At 39.2% G+C, this 20,715-nt stretch overlaps 3 protein-coding genes across 7 annotated transcripts; 1 reads left to right on the top strand and 2 right to left on the bottom strand.

Moving 5' to 3' along the window:
- Nucleotides 1–490: 490 nt before the first annotated feature.
- plcxd2 (phosphatidylinositol-specific phospholipase C, X domain containing 2) lies at nt 491–17,563 on the bottom strand. 2 transcript variants are annotated; one of them, XM_077509037.1, is made up of 9 exons: nt 16,922–17,563; nt 11,460–11,580; nt 4,598–4,734; nt 4,380–4,499; nt 4,141–4,194; nt 3,884–4,039; nt 2,321–2,431; nt 2,072–2,202; nt 491–969 (listed from the first exon to the last, which is right to left on the bottom strand). In XM_077509037.1, exons 3-9 carry the CDS (start codon nt 4,646–4,648, stop codon nt 810–812), a joined length of 783 nt encoding a protein of 260 aa, XP_077365163.1. In that variant the 5' UTR covers nt 4,649–4,734; nt 11,460–11,580; nt 16,922–17,563; the 3' UTR covers nt 491–809. The 2 variants fall into 2 exon arrangements, with proteins under 2 accessions (XP_077365163.1, XP_077365162.1); XM_077509036.1 differs by lacking the exons at nt 11,460–11,580; nt 16,922–17,563 and adding an exon at nt 4,986–5,307.
- On the top strand, nt 6,277–17,994 carry mak (male germ cell-associated kinase). 2 transcript variants are annotated; one of them, XM_077509035.1, is made up of 15 exons: nt 6,277–6,462; nt 8,026–8,350; nt 9,156–9,210; nt 9,388–9,509; nt 9,649–9,728; nt 11,216–11,348; nt 11,420–11,591; nt 12,477–12,644; nt 13,178–13,426; nt 13,541–13,737; nt 14,751–14,890; nt 14,967–15,113; nt 16,959–17,078; nt 17,216–17,305; nt 17,432–17,994. In XM_077509035.1, the coding sequence occupies exons 2-15, from the start codon at nt 8,250–8,252 to the stop codon at nt 17,593–17,595; spliced, it is 1,938 nt and encodes a 645-aa protein (XP_077365161.1). In that variant the 5' UTR covers nt 6,277–6,462; nt 8,026–8,249; the 3' UTR covers nt 17,596–17,994. The 2 variants fall into 2 exon arrangements, with proteins under 2 accessions (XP_077365161.1, XP_077365160.1); XM_077509034.1 differs by lacking the exon at nt 9,649–9,728 and adding an exon at nt 10,115–10,197 and having other exon boundaries at nt 17,432–17,991.
- On the bottom strand, nt 17,880–19,343 carry tmem14ca (transmembrane protein 14Ca). 3 transcript variants are annotated; one of them, XM_077509039.1, is made up of 6 exons: nt 19,260–19,277; nt 18,931–18,993; nt 18,599–18,683; nt 18,427–18,528; nt 18,253–18,340; nt 17,880–18,167 (listed from the first exon to the last, which is right to left on the bottom strand). In XM_077509039.1, exons 3-6 carry the CDS (start codon nt 18,672–18,674, stop codon nt 18,110–18,112), a joined length of 324 nt encoding a protein of 107 aa, XP_077365165.1. In that variant the 5' UTR covers nt 18,675–18,683; nt 18,931–18,993; nt 19,260–19,277; the 3' UTR covers nt 17,880–18,109. The 3 variants fall into 3 exon arrangements, with proteins under 3 accessions (XP_077365165.1, XP_077365166.1, XP_077365164.1); XM_077509040.1 differs by lacking the exon at nt 19,260–19,277 and adding an exon at nt 19,094–19,227; XM_077509038.1 differs by lacking the exon at nt 18,931–18,993 and having other exon boundaries at nt 19,260–19,343.
- Between the last annotated feature and the right edge of the window lie 1,372 nt (nt 19,344–20,715).

Below are 20,715 nucleotides of genomic sequence, written 5' to 3'. Positions count from 1 at the left end.
GAATTCTGCATCAATCCGAGCTCCTCCCACTCGCCTGCCGTGGAATGCGTAATTACTCCACAATTAAAATGCTCGCGCCGGTGACTTTTGATGACTTTGCTCAGCTGCATGCGGCTTGGCCACGAGCTGATATGAAAGCATTTGGAACTTTCTGTTCTTTTCCACTGTGGAGGCGGGGAGGACAGCTGTTGAGAATTGCCCCTCAAGGTACATCTTTTATTTGTTCTTTTTTTTTTTTTTTTGCTTCTTCCTGTCTTTCAGAATTCCTCGAATCCCTTCCCACTGTCTTCCCTTTCTCAAACCACAGGAATGAAGACACTGCCACGATACTGTATGTACAGTAATACGAAATCTGTCTCTGGTTGTTTTTTGTTGTTTTTTTTTGTTTTTTTCTCGGATGCTGTGATTTATTAAAAATAGTATAAAATGGCGACAGAGAGAGATGATTTTTCGCCTCTCCATATCAAGTTACTAAAGTACTGCTGTCAGGTTTAGTCTGAAGGTTTTAATAAATGACCCAAAAAAAAAAAAAATAAATAAATAAATTTTTTTTTTTAAAAACAAACTCCCCCTTTAAATATTTGGTCGCTATCGGTGGGGATGGGGACATTTGACACACTCATAAAAGCTTTCTAAAAGCTACTGATGCACAAAATGGCAGCACAACATTTGGCCTGAGCACAATCGCAAATCAACTGCAGGTATTCCAAGAACCACAACAACAACAACAACAACCACCACCACCAACCAAAATCCATGTGTAACAGCCCTCGTGCGGTATCAGTTGGCACACTTTTGTCCAGTTGTTGTCATCTTGCTTTGCGCTCTTGTTCGGACAACAGCAAGTTGTTGAGCTTGATGACAACGTTGGCGAAGTCAGTGAGTTCCACAAAGTCAGAGGTTACGATATTGACACCGTCCGACCCCGGCCTCTGGACCTCCACCCAGGACATGATGGCTGGGAGATTTCTGGTTCAAAGATTAAAGCAAAAACAACATAGATTTAACGGTATAGATGAATGAAAACCTGTCGAAAATATCTACTCCTCCCACTCCCACAGACACGCACACACAAAGCGTGACTCTGGCACGTCAGACGCCATTTTCTCTCAAACATTTGGCTGGCAGAACAAAACCAGGAAGTCGGCGTGTTTGTCTAATGGCGATAAACAATCCCGTTTCCTCAGAGGTGCCAAATTAAAAGTTGTATCTCACCAGAGCGTCCGTTCCGGAAACATGACTGGCTTTTCCTTTTTAAATGTGAACAATAAGATGGAAAAGTGTTACAACTCGTTTCTCCATTTACTTTTTTAGCGTCAGTGAATGACTATATGAATATTGTGCAACTAATTCAGTCCATCTATGTCGGAAAAAAACAAACTAACTCATTAAAGGGATACTTTACTTATTTAGCCCATTATAGCAATAAAAAGTTAATATTTTGTCTATAATTAATTTGATACTTTAATTATTTTTCACATACAATTAGTACCTTTAAAAACACATTTTGCAACTTGCTGTCAACTGAAAATGACATCACAAGGGCTCAGATAACCAATCACAGCTCCCATGTTTTCTAGGTTTGGTCATGTGAGATTCACAAGCTGACCTGTGATTGGTTACCTGAGCCCTTGTGATGTCATTTTCAGTCGACAGCAAATTGCAAAATGTGTTTTTAAAGGTACTAATTGTATGTGAAAAGTAATGAAAGTATCAAATTAATTATAGACAAATAATGTTTGACTGCCAAAGATGGCTAAATAAGTAAAGTATCCCTTTAATAATCAATTTATAAATTGATTAAAATAATTATCCAATAGGATATGATGATAGGAAAGTGTAGAAGAAAGCTTAATAATAAATACAACCTGGCACATAGCAATAACAAGCGTCTACGATAAAAAAAAGAAAAGAAATAAAAATAAAATAAAAATGCTATACTGCCCTCTATTGGACATAGACTCAAAAGTGGATCCTCCAATGACTGCACGCTTGTGATCTGGGTGGCAATCAATGAAATACCAATTCGAAGAAGGGAAACAAATATCCCATGAAATCACAAACGTCTTACCTTTCCACCAAGTAATTCCGCAGCCCCCAAACCAGACCCCTCGCCACGGTGTTGACCCGGGGCGTGAGGATGGCCTGGGACACGTGGAACGATCCCTTCTTGGCTCTTTGCTTCAGTGTGCTTTCTAGGAACTAGGCAGAAAATGTTTGTTTTGTTGTTGTTGAATGCTAACTATTTTCTATCATTAATTGACAAGTTGAATTCACATGAATGTCTGAATGTTTGTCGACTAAATGATGAGGCGCTTACGCGAATGAGCTTGCCGGGTTCAGTGGTGTTGGCCCACGGTGCGGGGATCTTGTTGCCAGGCCACATGACGGGGATGCCCTGAGCTGACGGATGATGGTAGAAAACGATTACCTGCGGGACAGACTTGGTTTAACATTAAGTCTGAACATCACAGGCAAGAGTCAGTTCCTGTTTTTCAATGATCAATTAGCTGGCAAAAATACATCTTTATACTAAATAAAAATGGCATATGAAATGCAAATCAAGTGACATAATGTTAAGTGATTTTAATTGGACTTTTTCCTCCATTACAAAATGTTAGCTTTATAAAATTATGTTTTTGCCACAAAGAGCACCATGTGCTACTGTATAATTATTCAAAAATATGAATTCATTGTAGAGTGTGTTTTATTTGGAATATTGCTGGTAGGGAATTAAATCAGTATATTTCCAGCATGCACAACTAGCTTTCAAATTACAAAACTTAGCAGATTTCTCCAGTTAGGGAGAGTCATATAACAAAAAAAAAAAAAATATATATATATATATATATATATATATATATATATATATATATATATATATATATATATATATATAGCCCTTCAGTTTGTACCCATGAAGTAAGTGGTTTACAGACAGGTAAATAACAGCTGTAACTGCCAGTTCGCCCCATTTGATCTTTTTTTTTTTATTTGCTTATGGGTGTTTGTCGCCACCCATACGGGAGAGGGCGCTGTAGAGGCGATGTGTATGTTCAACTTTAGTTTATCGAGGAGCGAGAAAATAAAATGAAAGAGAGAAATAGAAGAAAGAAGGCAAAAATAAAGTGAGCCTATTTATGTTTTTTGACACATTGAACACAGGCAATGATGTTGTTCGTTTTGTGTCTGTCAAAACGTTTATGTAAGTTAAGTCCAAATGAGTTATCTTTATTTACCGTACTTTATGATAATAATTATAGTCAATACTGCCCTCTGCTGTTGATTATTGTACCAAGCTCTTCTCTCCTTTCACTCCCTTGCCAACTAAATCAGACACAGATTAGGGTCAAGTGAGTCTTCAATCAAATGGCTCACACTGTGAATTAAAAAAAATAAATAAAAATTATGACGCTATTCCCATAATATAAATGTATATTTTCCACCCTGGATTACTCATGTTTTTTTTTTTTTTTTAACTAAATCTAAAGAAGCAAATCTATACATGTCGTGAGAAACATGCAATGATATCAATCAATCTTAATGTATGACCTGCAATAAAATGAACTATGGTAAGTGTAACAAGAAGATAAATATCCAGGGCGGATTGTAGCACGTGTTCATGGGATGACACCTGCCCATGTCACAGTCACAGCAGCAGGGATTCTCTGACCACTGGTTACACACAAGATGATAAGGTGTGCAAAATATTGTGTTATTGCATTATTGGTGGTAGGTCAGGACCAGCAAGGCCTTCTCTTCTGGCCTAAACACGATCAAACGCACCGACCTATATTTACAACCTAAATTCTAATTCCAATCAGATTTCAGCAATTTCAGCATTTCAATTGTATTGTATTACTGATGTAAGTGAGGGCCTGACCTGGTATTTGTTTTTCCATAGGTAGTCCAGAGTGAGGAGCTCTACTTCACAGTTCTTGCAGAGTTTACTGCCAAAAACTTCCTGGAGCATCTTGATGAGGTATTCGTGGTGCGCCGAGCCCATCGCGTAGTAGTGGTTGAAGTCCAAGAAGATTACCTGTGACAAACATCAATTAGTTGAGCCGCTGACTCCGAGGTGGCAACAACTCACATACATGATACATTTTCTTTTAAAAAGTATAAAAATGAATACTTCACCTCTTTACTGTGCTTGCACAGGAAGGAGTTGATTTCTATGAGACCATCTCTCACCTTTAATGTTAGAGAATTAATTTCATTCATATGTCAAAAAGAGGAATCCCACATAAGTAAACAGAAGAACTTGACTGGCTCCCATAGAACCCCGACCTCAACCCCAACAAACAATTTTGCTATCAAGGATAACTGTGTGCAAGAAGGCATTTACTATATGAAATGTACCTTTCTCCTTTGCCCACCTTGTGTCCAAACAGGCCATGGATGAAGAAGATCTCAAGCCCTGGCTCGCCTGGTTTCGAAGAGACCCTGAGGTCAAAGTAGCGGATACCTGCATCCAGCTGCTCCTTGAACGTCAGGTTCTGTATTGGAAATACGACCGGGGCGCAAAGCGTGTTACAGCCGACTGCACTGCGTCCGCTGCGAGAGAGAATCCAGGCTGAAATGCAGACTTGTGTACCTGGGTCATGGACCACTTCACCATGACCTTCTTGGCTAAAACGCTAAACATGGTAGCCAGGTACTTGACGTAGACCTTTTGATCAGGGCCTACGGGCGCATGCACATCCACCCAGTAGGTGAACGAGTCATGAGAGCCTACAAAAAAGAAAAACAAGTGCTGAAGATGATGGCATTTATTTAGTTTAGTGATGCATAATTTTTCAAACAGCTCTTGCATCTCACCATGCAGCTTGTGCATGTGTACCTAATGTTTTGGCTAGTGAATGTCACGTCATACTGCTGTTTATGCATTGCATTTATACAAATATAACACATGGCTTTGTATTGCCGCACGGAATTGCCACCAGTGTTGACGACAGCCAAGTTTTATTGAGGGGGTGGCTCACCTGGAACCGCGAGATGTTTGAGTGGCATGACACTAAGCTTGGGGGGCAGCGAGCCCATCCAGTCGGCGTTGACATTCCCGATCCCAGCAGGTCGAGTCTTCATGTCTGCTAAGTCCAAAATGAACTAGAAAGCCCCTTCAAGATGAGGAGGAAAGTGCTCTACGGTGTGGAACATCTCCCCTCCGGCCCTCCGGCGTTTAAAATGATTTAAGATCATCTTGCAATGTTAAATGCGCATGCACCAATATTGCTTTCCACCTGACTGGACACTGGAACAAGTCGTGGTTTTGTTGGACCATGCGGCACACGGTAGTGGTGGTGCGCGTTAACGACCTCAAGTAATCCTCTTAGAAAGACATTCCGCTCATTATCCCCCGACACCCAGCTGTCTCTTTTCCCAGGATGTAAAGACCACCCTGAGGCACAGACAACTTATGTGCATGGATAATTGGCTCTCTTTCTTCTTCAATTCTTTTTTTGGTCTTATTTGGAGTGCATTTATTGAACATTTTGAACTTCCACCAATTCAAAATGATGGGAATAGTAAAATAATTGTTAAATATGCATGGTGTCTTGAAATTCGCCCCGAGCGGGTTTGTGTGATGCATTGCATTATTTAATTTGTTTGAAATACGACGTGATGGATTGAAACATCAACTAAAGTTTCAATTATTGTGACCTGTTGCGAATGACACGGAGCAGGCTTTTTCACCGAGCATGTAGCACTCTCTAGTGGTAAAAAAATAATAATAAAAATGCCAATACAATTTGTGAATTGCTAATTTGGTTGTTGCCATTTTTTTTTGTAATATTTTGAAAACAAAATTATTTTCACCTGCATGCGGGTAAATTTAATATTAAGAGAAAATGGCGCAGGCATAGTTCTAGTATATTTGGAAAAAAAAAAAAAAAGTACAGACAGCAATGTAAATAGCTAACTGCTTTTACAGTCATCATTTTTACCACTTCAACATATTTTCGTTCACTTTGTAGTTGAATTTTTCTTTGCGATTTTATAGTGTGACTTGTTGGTACTTTTATTTATTTTATTAAATGAATTTAGATTTTATTTATTTATATGGATGGAATACAGTGTCATTACATTTTTATGTATAAAAGTACAAGTAATAAACAAGTAATAACAAAAAGAGTAAAAAAAAGCATACGATAAAAAAATAGTTATGTCAGCATTATTATCTTAGAAGTAGTTTGACGTCATGCTAGTCACTTAAAAAAAAAAAAAAAACAAGTCCCACAATGCATTGCGTTGTTATGCCGGAAGTATAAACGAGTGTACGTTACCATGGAGCGCGCGCGCACGCGCACAAACGGGCTCGCGCGCACACAAACACACTCGCACTAAAGTCTTATCGCAAGTGATAGACGCTGTGTGAATTCGATGGGAAAAAAAAAAAAAGTGTCGCTATCAGCAGCACCAGACAACAAAGCAGGAAACGGGACAACACCTCCGCGAACGGTGAGTTTGCAACGTTTCTATGTGAGATGTGGACTTGTTGAATGGCTTGGAAGAATGTCAAAAGCGAACGTGTCAACCACAATTTCTTCTTTGTTTTCCTCTGCCACACCGTAGTAGATGTTTAATATCAGTTTAAAAACAGAATCGTTTGGTAAAATGAGCCCGGGTGAAGGTTGTTTTTTTTTTTACATCAGCGCTGTCGTCTAGTAAAATCGCTTTTTGACGCCGAATTGGCCACGGTTGCTTTTTGCATATGTGCGTTTTGCAATACAATTGACCTTGATTAGCTACTTAATGTCATGGAACAGGCACGGATACATCTTAATTCCCTTTCAATCCTCCTAACAACAGGTTGCCATATGTGAGGGTGGACTGCAGGCCATCTGTCCTCCGGCTGTCCTTCCTGCTTAGTTACAGCTTGAAAAATGAAAATGGTAGTAAAAAAAAAAAAATACAAAACCTATTGTATATAGCTCTACTTTGTTATTAAAACAACCATATTTCTCTAATTTTTACTTGGTGTCAAGGGTTGCTATTTAGGATTTATTTTTATTTTTTAAATAATTTACCATTACTGATTTTTAGCCTCATATTTAGGGCGGCTAATATCGAGTTATTATAATGCAAATTATCATACAGTGTACCATTTATTATGCAATTGTAATTATCTAAGCAGTATGAAGGAGTTAAAAAATAAATACATAAATAAATAAATAAAACTATGAGTTACAATTCGTAAAGTTTTAATTCTACAATTTTTTAAGTGATATTGGCATGAGGACAGCTAACTTTTTTTTGTGGAAAATAAAGGTCTGTATTATGAAAAAGTAGTTACAGTACTGAGTATATATTTGAATTTTTGACAAGTGTTTACACATACTGAAATTGCCCTTTTGTTGGCATTTTTATATTTAATCACTGATGTCCAGGCAAAGACAATATTACAACTTCTTTCTCTTTAGTGTGCCTACGTTTTGTAAAGTACACTTTGTTCGCTCGCGAATGTTCATATTTTGGTACAAAATATTATTGCTCAATTATAACTTGCATTGTGAGACCAGAGTTTAGTTCGGCACCATAACAATAGCGGCGTAAGAGAATGCTGAAGTTCTGTAAACATAGCGGTGATGTAACATCCTATTTGCGTCCCTGTCAGCCAAATCTGCCGAGCGCTTGCTACGTCATCCGTTTTAAGGTGTGCATGCGCTAGCGTGACACATAACGCACCATTGTCGCTGGGACAAGAGGCAGTCTTTGAATTTGTATGATTTATTCTCTATCCATCCATCCATTTTCTTGACCGCTTATTCCTCACAAGGGTCGCGGGGGGTGCTGGCGCCTATCTCAGCTGGCTCTGGGCAGTAGGCAGGGGACACCCTGGACTGGTTGCCAACCAATCGCAGGGCACACAGAGACGAACAACCATCCACACTCACACGCACACCTAGGGACAATTCGGAGCGCCCAATTAACCTGCCATGCATGTCTTTGGAATGTGGGAGGAGACCGGAGTGATTTATTCTCTAATGATTCAAAAATTATTTTTGTGCAATCCATGTATAGGCTCGCTGTGGCAGACTGCTAACCAGTGGCGACATCCCATTCCTCCAAGATGAGTTTTGAACCACAGGAATGGCAGAGCTTTGCCTCATTTAAACAACTTCCCTGGAAAAGAACAGATGAACTCTCCTGGAAGAAGACAGAAGATATGTAAACATTTGATTTGATTTTTTTTTTAATCAGTTGAGAGCGTTTTGGAGAAACTGATGAAAGCATTGTGAGACACGATGAACCGCTACACCACCCTGAAGCAGCTGGGTGACGGCACTTACGGCAGCGTGCTGATGGGGAGGAGCAACGAATCAGGAGAACTTGTTGCTATTAAACGGTAAGGATGATGATACATTTATTGGCCAATTATTTTTAATATTTTTTTTCTCTATAAATTAAATAGAATTTTAAAGGCCGAGTTTTTTGTTGTTGTTGCTGTTTTCTTCTTGTACTAATAGGCGCAACACGTTCTGTTTACCCCCTTAAAAAAAAACGATGATACTTTTGATTCTTCGCCTCATGTTCTTTTAGCCCATCACCAAGGGTAACAAAAGCGCTCGCTCGTCTGTCTTTGTTTCAGCAGTGTGACTGCGGGGTTCAATAATCCATGAGCTCGCCAAATGATGTGTCCACGGTTGGACTGTTTGGTTACCATGGAAGACGATACATGTATCGTGGTGAAAGGGAGTGAAAGTAGAGGGGAGGAGGAGGAGGGTGTGTCAGGTTGCAAACGCGGTGGAAAGGGAAGCCCGAAAATGGCCGCCGCGCACAGAGGGTGAAAATATATTGACGCGCTGTAATTCCATAAGGCGATTCTGATATTCTTTTGAGTGCTGTGTGAACAGGAGGCGTCCAGCTGAGAGGTTTTAGCGTAAATAGCAACTTCTAATACTTTTCATTACTTCAATAAAGTGTAAACATTCAAATAATGAGTTCCAATGAATTAGCTGTATAAAAATTCCGACAGAATTATGAATGGCACCGACAGACCATGTAAAGTAATATTTCTAATATTTTGGCTGCTATAATATTCACAACACCTCTTGGTGTGATGACCTGTCTAACCGTACAAACACAAAATGCTGAGCATATCCTTGGCTGCGTAACACAAATTAATATCAACGTTGAATTTTCTTACATAGAATGAAGAGGAAGTTTTATTCATGGGAGGAATGTATGAACTTAAGAGAGGTCAAGGTAAGGATGTTTTTACGTTTAAAAAAAATAAAAAATGTGCATCATATTCAATTTATTGAGATTTTATGGATACCTGCTTGTTAGGTACTTACTGCAACCTGACTGTATGGTCATGAGGCACCTGACGATCAATAACTAAGAACAGCTTGATAATATAAATATATTTTGATTTGCCAGTCGCTGAAGAAGCTGAACCATGCAAACGTTGTGAAGTTGAAGGAAGTGATCAGAGAGAACGATCATCTGTACTTCGTATTTGAATACATGAAGGAGAACCTCTATCAGCTCATGAAGGACAGGTGAGGAATATTACACAATTCAAATGCCCTGAGGACATACGATATACGATATAACTGGAATTTGGCTGCACATTATCGCCGCTTTCGATTTGCATCGTTCCAAAAATAAAAGGGCTTCTTTGAATTTTTTTGTTTCCAGACGGAAATTATTCCCCGAATCAGTGCTAAGAAACATAAGCTTTCAGATATTGCAAGGCCTGTCATTTGTTCACAAACATGGTAGGTGCGTTGCGGTCTTGCAAAATGGCTGACCTCACACTGCAAGATTCCCTCTCAGATTTTATTGCTCAATTATTTGGGGTAGTGATACGTCCAATGGAAAACGAGCTTCCGCTGGGTAAAAAAAAATTGTTGATTGCTGGATGGAATCTTGTATTTTATGACGTCACCATTGCCGCTTTGATTTCCATAACTTTTGCCTATTTCCTTTACAGTAGTTGGTGGACGCCTTTTGACAGTCTAAACAACAAAAACCATCACAACTTGATAGTACTTTCATGTTTCCACACATCTGTTTTGCATGACTCTTTCTTGACTCTGGCCTGTTTGTTTGATGTCCCGTTTTTCTTCCTTTTTTGTTGTTGTTGTCTTTGGCTTCGTGTTAGAGAGAATAAGATGTTCTCAGAGAATGAACTGAGGAACATCATGTTTCAAGTGTTAGCTGGCTTGGCTTTTGTACATAAACATGGTAAGTCGCCTTATGCTCTTTCGCCCTTTCTTGGACTGACAGTTGTGGAGTTGCATTTGTTAGAATCTGTACACCAACTCGATTTAGGATCTATGTACAGCGGAACATCCAAAGTTGAACATCTCAAGAGATTTAATTTAACCACAAGTTGAACTTTTAATTATATGAATTTTTAATTGAGAAACAACATGTAAGTCGACCTTGTTTGACTTTAGATGTTCCACTTTAGCATATGATACGAGCGCAGTTTGTTTGGAAAATGTTTATGGATTGAAGCAAAAAAAAAAAAAGAGCTGGACAAATTGTACTGAAATTTACGGTGACACTTTTTTTTTTTAACATTTTAATATTTTTACTATGGGTGTCAGGCCATTACAATTTTTAATCGTAATTAATAGCATGACTTCAGTGATTAACTCATGATTAATCCACAATTTTATATCTGTTCTAAATGTACAATCATTTTTTTTCAAAGTTTTCATATTCTTGTTTACACAAAAGTGGGAAAAAATGTTAAACTAATAAAAATATGGCCGCATCTTTTAGTTGTTCATACAGTAATCTCAATAATTCATAAAATTGAGTTAAAATGAAATAGATGTACTGTACTTGGGGGGAAAAAAACGATATTGATTTGTGTTGATTTAATTTTTCTGCCACTAGACGGCATAATTGCATTTGTAAGATGTTGGTGACGGCTCAGTCCATTTTTCTTTTCAGATTAAGCGCTAATCTTTAACATGAAGTAATTTGTGAAATTCTGTATATTTTTAAATTGTAAAATATAAGGAAAGTAAATCCAAGTAAGGGGCGGTCATTAATCACGCGTTAAAAAAAAAATTAATGGCGTCAAAGGAACGTTAAATGAACTCAAAATGAATGCACTGATTTTGACACCCCTAATTTTTCCATTTCATCTTCAGCACTGCTGTTTCACTTTTTGTCCAGGTCTTTTTTGCTCATGAGGTGTCGCCACAAATTTCACCACGATTACAGAATGTAAAAATGTCGATTCCAGGATTTTTTCACCGAGACATGAAGCCGGAAAACCTGTTGTGCATGGGCCCGGAACTGGTCAAAATAGCCGATTTTGGACTGGCTCGGGAGATCCGTTCCAAACCTCCCTATACGGACTACGTGTCAACAAGATGGTGAGAGCATCTGCTTGTTGTCAATCAGTCGTCTTTTCTTGTATTGAACCGAGAACGTTTCCTCCGCTTAGGTACCGAGCGCCAGAGGTTCTGCTCCGGTCGTGTACTTACAGCTCTCCCATTGACTTGTGGGCTGTTGGATGCATCATGGCGGAACTCTACACGCTCAGGCCTCTTTTCCCTGGGAACAGTGAAGTCGATGAGATTTTCAAGATCTGCCAAGTCCTCGGCACTGTCAAGAAGGTGAGGAAAAGAAAGAAGCACGCTTTAATCAATCTAAAAGCACAGTTGTAAGATTTTTTTTTTTCCAATCAGTGTGACTTGGTCTAATTCAGGGGTGTCAAACTCATGTTAGCTCAGGGGCCACATGGAGGAAAATATATTACCAAGTGGGCCGTATCGGTAAAACAACGGTATAAAACTTAAAAAAACGATTGCCGTCATTTATACGCAGATTTTCATGGGCCAGCCCTAATTTACTGAGCTCAACTGTAATTATTGTTCCTGAAAAATAACACAAATGCAAATGGAACGCGGCAACACTTTGCCAGTAAACGTTCCAGACGTGTTAAATCCACCTGATTTGCATATACAAAAATTGTTCCCAGAATACATTATGTGGCGCAGTTAATGACGTGAAAAGGATGCTAATTCTTACTAGTAATTGATTTTTTTTTTTTGGTATTTAACACGTTTTTTGGTCGATGATTAAAAAAAAATAAAAATAAATAATCATTAAAAAAACAACATAACTTTAAGTTGTGTGTAAAATGACATCCAGGACGATTGCCCGTACAAGTTGCATTGCTTATCTGAGGACTGCTTGTGAAATTACAAATTTATATGTTTTGATTGTGGCCGGCTGATTAATTAGTCCAACATTACAATTTTTTTTTAACTTTTCAAAATCATCTCGCGGGCCGGATTAAACCCCTTTGTGGGCCTGATCCGGCCCGCGGGCCGTATGTTTGACACCCCTGGTCTAATTCCTACTTAATGCTCTATTGATATTGAACAAACAATTCAGCTTGGCTAAACTCTAATCCCAGCTGTGACCTTGAATTGAATAACTACTGAAGAAGATGGATGAATTGACTATGTCATTTTATTATGATCGTATTCCATCAGCTGGATTGGCCGGAGGGCTACCAACTGGCTTCGGCCATGAACTTTCGCTTCCCTCAATGTGTGCCCACCCCACTGAAGACGCTCATTCCCAATGCCAGCAAAGAGGCGATTGCTCTGATGAAGGACCTGCTGCAGTGGGATCCCAAAAAACGACCCACCGCTGTGCAGGTAAACACACCGGTGTCCAAAAGCACGCTTAGCTCATTCACTGGCAGCCATTTTCACTGGAGCAACCCCCTTCACTCACGGCTGTTTTACTGGCTATTTTGACTGATTTTGCAAGGCCCACATAATATTGTGTTCTATTAATATAAAAACATGGAAGCTACCAAAACAAAGATTAGATTAGACTCTCTTCTTCATCAGGAAAAAAAAAAAAGAAGTCCATTTCTGTTTCTGATTTGCAGCAATTAAAATGAGCCCCCACCCCCCACGGCCCTGGTTGATCTCCTTTGCTCTGCTGCCACCTGTTGGCCGTTTGTGTAATAACTACTATTTCTTCAACTATTCTTTGCAGTTGAGAGGCTGCATCAAAGCCTTCTGTATGCTCTAGCATAAAAAAACACACACCCAAAAAACTTTTAAATACGTCTTTGGGACATAAAACATTTCAAATAGAACATATTTATACGTTTTTGGGAGGAAACGAGTTAATTGTGCCAAATTTGTTGACAGACTGTTTCTGCGTCTTCTCTTGCTAGGCACTGCGTTACCCATACTTCCAGGTTGGTCAGGTCTTGGGTCCTCGCCCCCACAGTCAAGAAGCCAAGAAGGTCCAAGCCCGACAGATAATACAAAAGCAGGTCTCAGATTCTAGGGTGGACCCCAAACAGTCATCCTCTGAGGCAAAACCGTCCAAGTCGTCTCCGCAAAGCAGCCAGCAACAGCAGCCTCTGCAGCAAATAGTTCTGCCTCAAGCTGCGAGCAAACCAGACGCCATCAAACAAGTAGTGAGCCTCGATTTGAACTTCAATTATACACCCTATGAAAAACGCATTCATCTGCAGAGTGACGCTCGCCTTTTCCTTTGACTCTCTTGTACGTAAACCAATCTGTTTCCTCAGAAAGCGGCAGCGGAGGGCAATGAAAACAAAATGGGTCCAGGTGCGGCGAAAAACGGAAGACGCCGCTGGGGGCAGACGGTAGCGACGACATCAGACAGCTTGGATGATCCTGATCAATCTGACACGGCTGCTTCTTACTCCAAGAAACCCAGTTTGGGGAACTCGGAGGAGGAGAGGAACTCCAAACTTCGGCCACAGTACGTGCTAAAGTTTAGCTGCAGATTATAGAGCAAAGGCTCGAAATCAGAGGTTTCACATTTGGCACCTTAAAAACTACCACTGATTTTTTTTTTTATGGTTTTCCGATAATTGAAAGACAATACTGTCTCCAAAAGCTTCGCTAAACGTACGCAGGGTAGTCGGCACTTGGAACCAAGGTGGGTGCTGTTTACGCTGCAGCAACTAGCTATAGCTAGCAACGAGCTGCAGATGGCTAGCTAGTGCGGCTAAACACGTAACAGGTTAAAAAAAAAAAAAGTCAGTAATTAATGCCTCCATGGTGGCAAGCAAGCTACAATTCTTCCAAGTATCGTACAACATGAAGGGATTGCGTTTGCTAGTAATTAACAGAAGACGGAGAAGCCATGCTAATTGTTAAGATAACCCAGTGCTCCTCAAATAGTGGGGCGGGGGCGGGCCCCCCAGGGGGGGCGAGAGGCTCCATCAAGGGGGACCTCGGGGAACATGCTTTTTTATTTTTATTTTTTTTACTGTTCTAGAATAAAGTGCAATTGCACCTCCACTACATTAGGGGGCAGTGGCGCGCTCAAAAAATGTTTATAGTTTAATTAAGGATTTAATTGATTTTTTTTTTATTTCAGATGCACTTTAAATCTTTTATGTTACAGTTAATAAAGCTATTCTTTGTAAGTTGATCCATATTTCTCTCTTCTTTGTTTTTTTAAATCTCTTATACATTAATAAGGATACGGTGTTATGCAGAGGTGTGCTTATAACAATTTTATAGACAAACGATACTATTTATAGTCACGTGGTTTAGCATGAGATGTTTTCTTTTACTGGGGGGCATGACAGAAAATAATTGAGAAGCACTGAGATAACCTAATGTAATAGTTAAACAGGCTGGAAACCACATAAAATAAGTGTTTGGGAAAAATTATATTACACAAATATCTAAACAGGTCCGGAAATGGATTACAAATCAAGTCATTTATGAGTTCATCAAATAAAAACGTTTTCTTTCATGCAGGGCCAGGGAGCTTAAACCTCTATATTCCTTCAGCACGATTACAAAACTACCTAACAATATTAAGGCTGGCCCGGGTGACCCCAACTTCCCAGGATCTGCGGCACGCCAGCATTATCTCAGCCAATCGAGATACCTGCCCGGTACGACTGGCTCACTCCAAACCACGCAAGAATCCGACGCGGCAAATTGCTTGATAGCGCGTGTCTGTTGTTCAAGGTTTGATCGGCAAGACTCAGGCAACGTCGGGTGAAAAGGCGTTGAGCGGTATGACGTTACGGGACTTGTGGGAGAACTCGTCCAACGCTGTCAACAAGCCACTCGTTCCCATCGGAGCAGGATTAACCGTCAATAGAGCCAACCCAGGTAAGGCTTTGCTTTCAGTGCACCCTTCGTCACAAAGAGGCCCTAATGATGCAGCTAATGTCTCCCCAGCTGTGGTTACCAGGGCCGATGGGGGGGGAAAAAACAAACAAAAACGTTATCAGGATAAAGTGTCTGCGACTTTAGAGCTCTCGACAATTCGTTTGTCATGCAGACAAGCCACACAATATCGCTCCCCGCTGTGCCTGCTCCTTCGCAGCTTTCTTGTGCTCACCTCGTTCTCTCCATCCCCATTTCTTATTCATTAGATTAAGGCGGTCGGATCTCCTTGAAGAGCTCCCAACCTTTGCCACCCTTTTGCTCATTTGTCGCACTCGTACGCCGAAACGCAGCAGTGTTTGTTTAGCTTCTGTTCGCCTGTTATTTTTATTATTTTAAGTTGTAACAGGTGATTTCTTTAGTCAGTTATGAGATGAAAGTTAACTGAGATGAACTAACAACCAGCACGGTGGCGACAAGCTTTATGTATTGAAATGTGAACGATTTCAGCAGGTAAAAGCTGTAAGGGGAGGCATGAGTTTAAATACACAGTTAAACTGAAGAATTTTGAAATTTGACCAATTAGACTGATAACCATCTAACCACTGGCGGAGTTCTTAAATGTTGAAGGACTTCAGTCACTTGTCCTTACTTGTCTGACTGGATCTGCACTGGCTGTTGCATAATTATGCATTCACACACAAATTCCATTCATCCACACGACAGTATTTGTTTCAAATCAATACAGCTAAGATTGACAAATTCTGTAAGGAAATCATTTGAAAATAATGAATTTGGTTCTCTAGAAAATTCTGTGTGAAGTGGAAGAAATGCTGTTGAGCCAAAATTTGCCGTCAATAATCTTGTAGTTTCATGTTTTGCTGAATTGTACTCTATCCTACAATAATAAGTCAAAAGCCTTATTTTTTTTCATCTGTTTTAATTTACTTTATCAAAATTTGACCTGGGACAGATGGACCCTCTATTAGTAGTTTGTTAAAGTAATAGATGGTCACGTTTGGCTGAAAATAGACACTTCAAAGCCCAAACTGGCCCACTTTAGTTTACGTTTTAATGAAGATATACAAATATACACTTATTAGTGTATCAATCTAAAATAATTTACAGCTAACTCAAATGATATTCATATTGTATGTAATTAAAAATAAAATTTACAATTGAATGTGCACACAAGATCAAGATTGTGTTTTGTGATTTTTTTTTTTTTTAACAAGTATGAAAACATACGGTAAATAATTAAAATTGGGAAAAGGACAAAAGGGGATTCATAGGTAAGTATACATAACATGGGATTCCTAACAGTTTTATCAAAACAGAAAGATTAAGGCAGGTAACACTGGACTTCCTGTTCATGCTCTTATTTTGAAAATTATTCACGTTTGTTGCCGTTGCATGTCACACTTGACTACAGATAGGGTTTAATATAGTCAAGTCGTATTCATTGATTTTGCGCTTTTAAACAGCCTTAGCTGTCACAAGGCGCTTTCAGAAAGTTACGGTGTTGTTGATTCTAGTCATGTATTAAATTATTGGTTCCTTTTTTTTTTGTTCAATTACTGTGACGTAATGACACCTTTCGTTACAAAATTCAGTGCGATATAAAATGCAGTGGCCTGCCTGGAATGTACAAGTTGTTAGTTGGATTTAAGTGTTGTGAACGGGATTATATTTGGTGATTTCAAAACAGATCAGAAAAGTTAGCAAGGAGTTCCTTTTGCTCCATGACTGAATGACTGAAAAGAGTTAGCTTAGCAGGATTGTTTTTTTGATTGGGATAATGGGCAGCTTACCTTTTTTTTTTTTTTTTCTTCCTTCCTTCCTTTTCAGGGAATTTTGTGAGCACCAAGTATAACCTGTCCACCGGCTACATCCCTTCATTCCAAAAGAAAGAGGTTGGCTCCGTGGGACAGAGAATCCAGCTGGCTCCGTTAGCCGGCCATCACTCAGGTAAACGCTCCTTTCAGGTGTTTCTAATCAACAGACTTAAGCTGGGCTGTGTATGGGAAACCTTCTTGCTTTGTCTTGTTTGAAACTTTCTGCTTCTGAGCATGTGCATGCACATTTCAACTCACTTCTTCTTTCAGTCAATCCTTCCTCTTCTCCTGAAATTAAAAAAGAGCAAACAAAATGTCCAAAACCAAAGTCCAACTCATCTGTGAGTGACACTAACGAAGGTATTGCCGTTTTCTACACAGCTGGTCCTGTGATTTAATTAGTCGTCGATGATAGAAAACATTCGTTCTGATTTCCCGAGTAGTCCTTCTGACGTTTGGCTGCATGTATTGACGTCTTTCTTCCAGATTATGAGGCTTGGAAGAAGAGGACAGACAAAACTCAGGTGGTGAAAGGAAGCAGCTACTCCGCTCTGGGGAAGACTTCTGGCAATCTCATGACCAGAGCTCCCGCCGTCCAGCCCGTCCACGGCAGAGTGGACTGGACTTCAAAATACGGTGGAAATCGGTAGTTCATCTTCCACTGCCTGTAGGGGGAAATTGCTTTCAAAAGACAGAGGTAGAATAATGTAGAAGTATTTTATATATCAAGCATTGTTTGCACCTCGTTGACATTGCCTCCATTTTTATTCACCTTTGTAACCTGCTGGCACAAGTCATTTTTTTTGTAATGGCAAACAACAAGCATCAGTTTAAACAATGTATTGTAACTTGTTTTTTTTTTATTATGTTTTTTTTTTTTTTTTACAAATGAATAAAACAAACTAGTGATGATAAAAAAGAAATCACACTTAAATGTCTCTGGATTTTGAAGCTTTATTTCAATCTTTTTTTGTACAAAATTTGTTTTACATACAATATAATTCACACTCCAAGGAATTAAGCATTGACTTGAACTCATATTGGTATATGCAATCGTTATGTCTTCTATTGGATAGTATTTTCTGTTTAACCATAAACAATACAAATGAACGCGAACGCTTCATTTTTGTGAGTGCACGTGAGAGATGCCAGATGTTCTCTTCATCAGGACTGCTGAGGTTTGTTTAGCAGCGCCATGCTGAGTTTCCCCACCATCAGAAGACTTGGAACGCAAAAAAATAAAATAAAATAAAATAGGGTACTGACAGTGTACAAATGAAATAAATTCATGTAATGATGCAAGCTACCTTGCGCCCGCTATTAGGCCAGCAGGCATGAACTTCCTGGAGCCGTAGAACCTTTTGCCCATGACACCTGTCAGTGCACCTGATGTAGCTGGAAAAACACCACAGTACATATACCATACATGTAAGATTGAAAAATGACAAACACTTTACAGATAATAAAATACAAATCCCAACCTAGAGACACCCAAATATTATTCGGGTCATTGGAGATCTGATAGGCGCCAACACCTGCTAGACCCCCAAACAGGAGTCCAGCAGCCAGGGAGGGGACACTGCCTGAAAGAAATCACACACAAGAGGTCCTCACCTGCATCTTGTCAAGTATGCGCATCAAAGTTGGACATACCTGCTTTCACATAGCCGATCACTCCCCCCGATGCCACCAGCGCTGCGTATCCATATCCCACCCAATCCACAGACATGTTTGACACCTGTCAATGTCATTGTAACATCATCATTCATTCCAATGACATTTAAATAGCGGCAAAACCCCAACAAAAGTTTACATATGAAGCAGGTTTAGGATCCTTAACCCACATCCACATTAGGACTAAAAATTAATTTAAAACAATTATCAATACTTGCAGTGGTAAAGGTCATCATATATAATGCCAAGCAATGGAAATGGAGCTGTACAATCAAGACTACAATATAGAAACAGTTGTAGTAGGCACATACCCAACTTTGAGACGAGAGTCAATGTTTGGCAACAAACACTTAATATCTGCTGTAACGTTATAGCTAAACAAAAATAAAATAATAAAATATGTGACAATGACATACGACGATACAGTACAATCTTTCATTTTTCATGCATGTGGCTGCAGAGATAAGACTTAACTGTTTTTAACGTGTTCAACTACACCCATAGGATTAATACGTATTTACATTCATCGCCATGGAAAAGCAACCCGCGTTTCAAAATTCATCGATTTAGCGTTACAATTTCACAAACATAGAGTCAAATGTAATATTGTAATGTCGTTAACACAAAAATAAAACACAACCTTGCTCGTTTGCTTCGTCCTCTGTCGTTGCTTAGCTTGTTCCCTACCGGAAACTAAATGTTGTTACACAAAGTCGTGGCGAAATGTATCATGGGAAGTTGAGTTTTTATATGCTTAGTTAGGAAAACGCAACAGTGCTGAAAACTTTTTGTTGTTGTTTGTTTAACTTTACATGATTTAAAATATACTAACGAAAAAAATCACACATTATTTCAATATATAAATTTAGGGAAAATAAATACACGTGTTTTTTTTTTTGGAGAATCTATTTTCTGTTCGTGCTATTCAAGAATCATGTATTTGCATTATTTTCTCTTACTCTAAGAAAACAAAAAAAATAAAATAACCATAGTAACCATTTGTGCTACAAAAGAAATTGATTTTATGTTTGATTTATTTTATCACATTTTGTACGTTTGTTTCCACAGGTTGTTCGCTTAATGGGAGTCAAGAATTAAGACAACAGGGGGGGCTGCTGGAACCTATCTCGGCTGTCTTTGGGCAGTAGGCGTGGTACACCCTGGACTGGTTGCCAGCCAATCGCAGGGCATACGACAAAATGATGTTGGACAAAACGTGGTGCTTCTTTACGTCACTTTCTGGAGCGTGAACTGCACTTTTATTTTCAAGCACAAGATGGCGCCAAAGGATCAAACTAAGCTGCGTTTAGGTGCCACTTCAATGCCTTGCACGTTTCTATCGAAGGGTGGCGTTAGAACACCACAATTGAGTCACCTCGGGGTCGCACACATTCGCTCGATTTGTTCAGAAGACGCATGTCATGCATTAAAAAAGTAAAAAGATTTAGTCAATTCAGATATAAAATATATGCCTTTTAAAAATCTTTGATTTCTTTTTTTCTACAATTGACATAGCAGTAACTTGACAATTTGAAGAAAAAGATTTTTTTTTTTTAAAAAAGGCCAACAGCAATATTAAACAGTCAATCTATAAATACAAAAGCATTGTTTGCATTGCTGCTGTATGAATCATTTAAATATGAATATAGATACAGAGTGCCCGAGGTGCACTTTCTGACGCGTATTAAAGACAGCTTGCAGGTTTAGGACGACATCATCCGCCTCGGGCCTGGTGAATAACAAGCTCCAGACAAACAGGCTGCATATTCAAATATACAGCTCGTTAGGAAAATAAAATACACTTGCTACTCCTCAGGTTTTAAAACAATATTCACCACATTTTTTTTTTGTTTTTGCTCCGATGAGGTCAGCTGTTAAAATGTCATATTTTCATATATCATCTCTAATTGCCAGTGAAACTTGCATGCAGCACAATATGAAACACAAAATGCATTAAATAATGAAGACTATTATAATAAATAATATTAAAAGCTTTGAGCACTACCACCACGAGCGCACGTGTCAGTGTGTGTGCGCGCGCGCGTGCACATTTTTTTACATGGGAAGACAAGAGGGGGGGGGGGCTCATCTCATTC

This window comes from Festucalex cinctus, chromosome 20 (genome assembly GCF_051991245.1).
Source record: "Festucalex cinctus isolate MCC-2025b chromosome 20, RoL_Fcin_1.0, whole genome shotgun sequence".
NCBI lineage: Eukaryota > Metazoa > Chordata > Actinopteri > Syngnathiformes > Syngnathidae > Festucalex > Festucalex cinctus.
The sequence above is the reverse complement of the archived record's forward strand: the minus strand, read 5'-3'. Positions and strand labels throughout refer to the sequence as shown.

Coding starts and splice junctions, on each gene's coding strand:
- tmem14ca (XM_077509038.1), bottom strand. CDS start 18,674: ATGTCTGTGGATTGGGTGGGATATGGATACGCAGCGCTGGTGGCATCG. Junction 18,529..18,598: donor GATCGGCTATGTGAAAGCAG/GTATGTCCAACT, acceptor GATTTCTTTCAG/GCAGTGTCCCCTCCCTGGCT. Junction 18,168..18,252: donor GGCCTAATAGCGGGCGCAAG/GTAGCTTGCATC, acceptor TTGCGTTCCAAG/TCTTCTGATGGTGGGGAAAC.
- plcxd2 (XM_077509036.1), bottom strand. CDS start 5,088: ATGAAGACTCGACCTGCTGGGATCGGGAATGTCAACGCCGACTGGATG. Junction 4,735..4,985: donor CAAACATCTCGCGGTTCCAG/GTGAGCCACCCC, acceptor TCTTTTTTGTAG/GCTCTCATGACTCGTTCACC. Junction 2,432..3,883: donor TATGGAAAAACAAATACCAG/GTCAGGCCCTCA, acceptor TCTGTCCCGCAG/GTAATCGTTTTCTACCATCA.
- mak (XM_077509034.1), top strand. CDS start 8,250: ATGAACCGCTACACCACCCTGAAGCAGCTGGGTGACGGCACTTACGGC. Junction 8,351..9,155: donor GAACTTGTTGCTATTAAACG/GTAAGGATGATG, acceptor TTTCTTACATAG/AATGAAGAGGAAGTTTTATT. Junction 12,645..13,177: donor AACGACCCACCGCTGTGCAG/GTAAACACACCG, acceptor TTCTCTTGCTAG/GCACTGCGTTACCCATACTT.